The sequence below is a fragment of the Physcomitrium patens genome, chromosome 5, assembly GCF_059467195.1.
Source record: "Physcomitrium patens ecotype Gransden chromosome 5, ASM5946719v1, whole genome shotgun sequence".
In the NCBI taxonomy this organism is placed as follows: domain Eukaryota; kingdom Viridiplantae; phylum Streptophyta; class Bryopsida; order Funariales; family Funariaceae; genus Physcomitrium; species Physcomitrium patens.
Genome location: NC_143414.1, coordinates 4,517,308 through 4,524,896, shown reverse-complemented (window position 1 = coordinate 4,524,896; position 7,589 = coordinate 4,517,308). Strand labels below are relative to the sequence as shown.

General features: G+C 34.2%; 1 protein-coding gene across 1 annotated transcript; it reads left to right on the top strand.

Annotated features, from left to right (window-relative positions):
• Positions 1-3,901: 3,901 nt before the first annotated feature.
• LOC112282702 (cytochrome c biogenesis protein CCS1, chloroplastic) lies at positions 3,902-6,666 on the top strand. Its single transcript, XM_024520679.3, has 3 exons — positions 3,902-4,933; positions 5,088-5,296; positions 5,532-6,666. Exons 1-3 carry the CDS (start codon positions 4,296-4,298, stop codon positions 6,356-6,358), a joined length of 1,674 nt encoding a protein of 557 aa, XP_024376447.1. The 5' UTR covers positions 3,902-4,295; the 3' UTR covers positions 6,359-6,666.
• The last annotated feature ends 923 nt before the right edge of the window (positions 6,667-7,589 follow it).

Here is a 7,589-nt window from a genome sequence, read left to right as displayed (position 1 = left end):
TCGATTGTCTTGTCGCAAAATATAGATCTTATTAGTTGCAACATGAATTGTATTATGTTATCTATAGATAGACCAAAATTCTACCAAAAATACCTCCAAATTATCCAATATTGGATCTTGTCATTCAAGAAAAGATAAAAACCATGATAGTGCTGAATTTAAAAGAAGTGTACTAATACATCTAACTTGTGATCTTGGAGTTGGATAGCTTTGGTATTGAAGTTCAATCACAAATTATATGTGATTGATAAATCCTCAAAATTTGAATCTTGTACCATCAAACTTCTTGGACAAAGCAACTCTTGGTTCTTTAACACTTGAAGGATGTTCCACCATAGGTGGAAGGACATGATTTGGTGCAGATATTGAAGTAGCTTTAATCATCTCTATATCCTCACTTCCTGCCATTCTTGTTGATTCTTATGGTAGTAAGTTAAGTTGATGCATCGCAAGCATCAACTCCCTCAATTGCTCTTGCATTTGTGCCATTGTACTCTTTACTTCAACAAGCTCTGCCATAATAAGACTCAAAAAAAATATCTAATATTACTCAAGATAAGTAAAAGAAAGGACTTGAGAACAAAGAAAATACTAAGAATAATATCAATTTACAAGAGGATGATCCGCAACTTCTAATATATTTATATCTTATCATGAGAAAGAGGTTACCCACTCTTAATCAAGACAAGACAAAGCTTTGATACTATAAGTATACTCTTATCAATCTTTCGAGGACTTGAACTAAAAGATGATGCATAAATCAATAAAATCCGTATCAAAGAAAGAGTGACAAAATAGAAATAAGGAAGTACGTATATTAAAAGAAATTAAAAAAGCTTATTACCAAAAGATAAGAAAACTTGAGACTCTTGAAACTAGACTACAAGCAAGAAAAGAATCGACAAGAGTGAAGAAGGCTTCATTTTTGTCTCTATATATACTATCTAACTAGGGACTACATGGCGATGTTCTATAGGACCTCTAATATGTGTTGACTTTGTAGGACACATGCCTTAACTTATAAGATAAGTTTTTCTATATGTGGGCCACATAGTTAGCTTGATCTTCAAGCTAACAACATGTATGGCACATGGCCAACTTGTTGACCACGTTTCTAACCCAAAAAGTCAATTAAAGATATCTATAAAGTTGAAGCAATGTCTATAAAGCTTCTAAGAAGCTTCTGTAAAAGATATTATAAAATTAACTTACTTTTACCTACTTCTACTTACTTCTACTTATTTATACAAGTAATTACTAGCTTATATGCATATGTCTGTGACACAACCTCATATCTTTGACTACTTCAAATATAAGTGTGTACTTAAGTTTGACATCATTGCCAAATAAATTAAACAACCTCACATCTTACACTATCTTTCTTATCGCTAATTGCTTGAGCTTAAGAATATTGCCAAATGAATTATGTAATCTCACATTCTTCACTAACTTAAATATAAATGAATGCTAAAGCTTGATATTATTGCCAAATGAATTGAGCAACTTTACATCTTTCTCTACCTTTGATGTAAGTAAATGCTCAAGCTTGGCATCATTGCCATCAAGATTTTTGAATTTTGTAGAATAATTTATGATCATATTTAAAAAAAAAAAAAAAAAAAAAAAAAAAATCTAAATTTTAAAAACTCTTAATCTTATAGTAGTGTTACAAGAATCCTTAATCTTTTGACAATTCTCTATAGGAGAATCTATAAGGCCGAAATCTCAAAGCATAAATAAGAGATAATATCAAATTATACTTTGATCTTGTTAATATATTTTATAAATAAATTTATCATGTATTCTAAATTAAAATCAATATAAATTATTAAAATTGATATGTAATAATTTGTATGTATATATATATATATATATATATATATATATTACAGTTTCAAATCATTTAATTAATATTTTTCGTAAAAACTATAAATATAAAAAAATATAAAAAGAATTATAGCTTCAATTTTACATCTATATATTTGAAAGATTTTATATAAAATTCTAAATAACAAAAAAAAATCTATATTAATATGATGAATATTTTTTAAATTATAGTATATTTTATTAGTTTATGATTTATTAAAAATATTGAAATTTATTATAAAAATTATTTATTATTATTTTAAATCATATAAACTAAAAATATCTTTAATTAAGTAAAAATATCTTGGATTTTGACTATATTTATATTAATATCAATAATACCTTGTATAAAGAATTGGTACTAGTTTTTTTTGTAAAATGAATTTGTGATCATTGAGCATCTTTAGAAAAGAAAATTAAATAAATAAAAATATAAATATAATAAAAAAAAAAGAAAATATCTTAAATTTCCATATATATTTTACTCATTTTTTTATTTTTTTATTTTATTTTTTATAAATTTTTAATCTTTTTATAAGAATCTTATAGATAAAGATATCAAAGAATCTACTAAAATATAAAAACATGACATATATTATTAAAACATACAATAAGTTTCTAAAGCTTGTGAAATAATTAATTTTGATTTATTTCAATTTCACACCATAACATCATTATAATATTTAAAGAATTTCACTATTGTGAAGCTTTCTTGGTTTAATAAGTTGTAATTTGAATCAAAAGCTTAAAACTATAAGAAAAAGTACTTAGTAGATAGGATTTTATATTATTAATGATATGTTTTTAAAAAGTTTTACAAAAAATGTATACAATCTTAATAATATCTATATGTTTGTATATGTATAAGGGTGTATGTAAATATATATTTTAAAAAAAAATCTTATAACATTTTTATCCAAAAGATTAAGTATTTGATAAATATATTAACTGTGACTTTTATAAAATTTATCTTAAAATTACATAAATACAAAAACTATATGTGTATGTATAGAACAAAGTAAGTTTTGGTTTTAATTATTTTAATATTATTATTACATTATAAATTTTTAACATTTATTAGTAATATGTAATTCAGTTGTCATTAAAAAATATAAAAGAGCCAACTTATTTTTTATTCATGTTTCAGTGTATAACTTTTAGAGTCAAATAATAAACTCAATTGTTTACGCTGGCAACATTCATTTTTATGTTATAACTACTGTGTATGATATATTTAAAAATCTATATCAAGCCAATTCTCAAATGTATCGAATATTTAAAAAAATCAAAACATTTCACAATAATAAAAATGTAGAGATAGAACATAGTATTTTTTGTATTGTTCATATTTATAAATATTTTTAATATTTGTAAAAGTTATTTTTAATATTTTCTTCATAAAAAAAATATTATCAATAATATTATGTTTCTTTCTTTTTATCTATTATAGATAATTCAATTTTTCATAATATTAATTATCATTTTTTTAATACTTAACATATATTAATCATATCAAAAAATGTCCGTCAACTATAGATTTCTTTTATTAATACTCATTTAAATAAAAGCTATGACAAAGTGTTAAATTTTATTGTTAATAATTTTTAAAGAAACCCACCATTTTTTTGATTTATTCATTAAATTATTTGAACAAGAATTTAAATGTTCATGAAAAAAAATTAAATAAAAATTACATCTATATCATTAAAAGTAAACGTAGTCTCAATATAATACTACTAAGAAAAATCTATTAAGAATTTTTAATTAATTATATATATATATATATATATATACATATTGATATGATTATTTTTTGTTACACCTTCAAAGCCAAGAACTGCACCCTACAAGCAAATATGCCTCTGGAGTGCAGGTATTTATCTCGTGATCCAGAATTACGGGCTCGACTACCGGCTCAGCCTGTAAAACAGGATGATTGTTAGCAAAACCCAGCGTCGCGTGGATGTGGATGGATGGGTGGATGAAAACGCGGCGTTATCCATGTGTATGTGGAAGGCGTTTTGTTGTGTAGTTCGTGTTGGAGCCCGCAGACACGTCCCCTCCGTTGCAGATTGATTCCCATCGCGGCACCGCATTGTCCCAAGTCTGAGACCCAAGTCTGAGACCCAAGTCTGGATTGGATTTGGGTCCCAAGGTGAGACCCAAATTTGGACTCGAGGTCCATTGCCTCCTTGAATTGTCAGTCACACCAAGTTGGAGCTGGTGCTGGAGCTGGAGCTGGAGCTGCAGTTGGGATTGGCTATTCGAGAGGATTACATTGCAGCGATCCGTGCGGTGCAGGGATACCATGAGACGCCTTGGCTGTATTGTTTCGCTTGAAGGATTATTATTGCGGTTATCACGTGGCGTGCGCCACATCTAATCGAGTGCAGAGATTTTCTACAATCAGTAATTGCTCGAGGGGGCCGATGGCGGTGGTGAGCAGTAGGAGCGTTTTGCCTTGTGCTCAATTTATGCAATGTAGGCTTCAGTTACAGTCTTTGGGTAATTTTCCAGCTGGAGGCTTGGGCGGGAGTTTTCTAGGATTGGCGAGAAGTGGATGCAAACGAGGTGTAGTTGTAGTTGCTAAGGTTTCAAAAGGCAAAACTCAGAAACCCAGTGGTTCTGTTACGAAATTCAGTGCTCCGGTGTTGACAGAAATTCCTGTCGAGGAGATTGAGACTAAACTGCAATCTGCACAGGTGAAAGAAGTGGAGAGGGTTAAGAGAGTAGAGGTGGATTCGGACATAATTGTGCAGAAGTTGTGGAGGAAAGTGGTGCGGCAGCTGGCGTCGCTGCCGCTTGCCATAGCCGAGCTCTTCGCCATAGCTGGGTTGTCAGCCGTGGGAACGGTCATTACGCAAGGAGAGAGGCCAGCGTGGTACTTCCAGAATTTCCCCGATTCCAATCCAGTGTTGGGCTTTCTCTCATGGCAGTGGATCTTGGGATTAGGGTTGGATCATGTGTATACGTCCCCAATCTACTTGGGTCTCTTGGCGATGCTTGCAGGCTCTCTTATGGCTTGCACTTCCACCACGCAGCTGCCCATAGTTAAAGTCGCTCGCAGGTAGACGTACATCCTCGTTGACACCCTCCACAGTTGTATGTGGAATGTTTCTTCGTTGATCGTGATCTTTGTCATTGTGTGGAGCTCTCGTTTATTTCCAATCATCCTTGTTGTGGTTATAATGGAGAGAACCGTCGTGGATTACTGCTTGCAGGTGGTCGTTTCTGAAGTCTACTAAATCATTCTCCAAATTAGACATCACAGATTCGCTTCCGAAAGCTCGACTCTCTGACCTGGGCAGCGTGCTGTTGGGCCATGGATACCAAGTTTTTGCAAGAGGTCCGTCGCTGTACGCATTCAAAGGCCTTCCTGGAAGGCTTGCACCTATTGGTGTCCACGTAGCTCTTCTTTTGATTATGGCAGGTAGGACCCAGGTGCAGTATAGAAGCCTTGATTATTCTGCGACATTGGGATATCATTTCTTTTTATTTGGAAAAGCAACGGTTTCATTTCATCTGGTTTCAATGATAATCTCTTGTTGGGTTTTGTTGTGGACTAAATTGAAATTCTGCTGTTAGTTTTTATCCTTGCTTCTGAATGTCTTCTGAAGTTTTTTTAAGAATATTCTTATAGTTTCTTTATTTGACATGGCTGACAGGAGGAACTGTTAGTGCTGCATGCAGTCTGAGGGGTACGGTCATGGTTCCCCAGGGACTGGACTTCAGAATCGGTGATGCTCTGGGAAGTGGGTTTCTAGGCCCGGATGCCTCTGTGCTAGATTCACGAGTTCATGTTAATAAGTTCTACATCGATTACCGAGAGAATGGACAGGTAGGGCAGTTCCATTCCGATCTGGCAATTGTCGACCCACAAGATCAGATAGTGTCCTCTAAAACCATCAGTGTTAACGATCCCATGCGGATTGGAGGAGTCACGATGTACCAGACAGACTGGGGCATTTCAGCAGTGCAGCTTCGGGTGGACGGCAGCCAGCCTTACAACCTCCCCATGGCAGGCTTGCAGACAGGTGATAACAAACTATTTGGCAGCTTTCTCCCTCTTGGTGACCAAGGCGCGGCCGATGGAAAGGGCATCTCCATTCTGGCTCGTGACTTGCAAACCGTAGTGTTCTACGATCAGGAGGGCAACTTCGTGGGCGTTCGTCGTCCGGGATCCAAGAAAGCTATAACAGTCAATAACGTCAACATCGTTGTGGATGATTTGATCGGCAGTACTGGGTTGGAACTCAAAGCCGACCCTGGTGTCCCCGTTGTGTATGCTGGTTTCGGTGGACTTATGCTCACGACGATCATCAGCTACCTCTCCCACTCGCAGGTATGGGCACTTCAGGATGGAAGTTGGTTGGTGGTCGGTGGGAAGAGTAACCGAGCTAAACTGGACTTCGAGCGGGAGCTGAACGATCTTCTGGACCTTGTGCCGGAGGTTCCAACCCTCGAAGAACCCGTAGAGTCTCCTCAACAGTAGTGTATTCAAATCTAAATATTGCTATTATAGTCGATTGTCATGGGGATAATACAGGCGTATAAACTTCTTAGAGAGTTGATAGATCAATGGTTGAACATTCTTTTGGTGGCCGGGTGAAGCTAGAATATGCGGCTGCGTCGAAAGTTCGGAGAGCCTTTGTGTAATGGCGCCCCGAAACTTTACAAGAAAGAGATTCTCCTAGATTGAATCTAGCCATGATTTAGAGCTTTGGATTCTGGTTAAATTTCAATGTAAATTTGCACCGGAGTATAGTATGCATTAAAGAAATGCAGAATATTTATGGACTAGCTGAAGATCCTATCATGTAAAATTTAGCTAGTTAGTGTCAACCGTGAAAGGAATGGCTACCGTTTTTATTCGTTCAGAAGGTTCATCAACTCGATGACAGACGTTTGTGAAAGATAGTTTTGAGTAACGATAGTCATAGTAGAACATTTTGGAAAGGCTGACAGCATCAATGAATGTGCTCATGGTTTTGGAAATGGAACTTTGGTGACCGGCATTTGCCCATGATCTGCACCTGGGAGTACAGCTCAGTGGCTTATGGCGTCAGATTTCGGGTATGAATGTCGTAGACTAGAAAACTTCCGTGTTCGTCATGAATTCCGGTTTCACTTTTGGGGAAAAAAAACTGCCTTACCCAAACACTCATCTCAGGGATTTGAGATTTGGAACTCTAACAACAATCCCCACAGAGTAGTAAATCTGATGCCAATACGGCTGAAGACTTTCATTTGTGGTCCAACACACCGCAAAAAACTTGCATTTCGACTTGAAAGTAGCAAAAGAATCAAAGACTGCTTTAACTAATATACTTCAGGGCATGGCTGAAATCAACCCCATTGTTTTAGTACCTGAGTCCTCTTGTAAAGCACTTAATAAAGTTTTTGACTTTTGTAAAGCATCAATTTGACTTAGGCAATGAATTTTAGACAACTGAGGATGAAATGAAGCAGCTAAGCAAACATTCCCATCTATTAAGAAACTTGATTCTTCTCTAGGCCACACTCTATTCTTTGTGAAACATATAAATATATAAATATATACATATATATATATATATATATATATATATATATATCATCAATAGAGAATGAATGAAAATCAAGCAATATAAGAGGATTAGTTAATTATATATTTATATTATAAGAAAGGCAGGACTTTATGTGAGAGAGATACAATGTTAATCTTTACATCATAGAATTAAGGT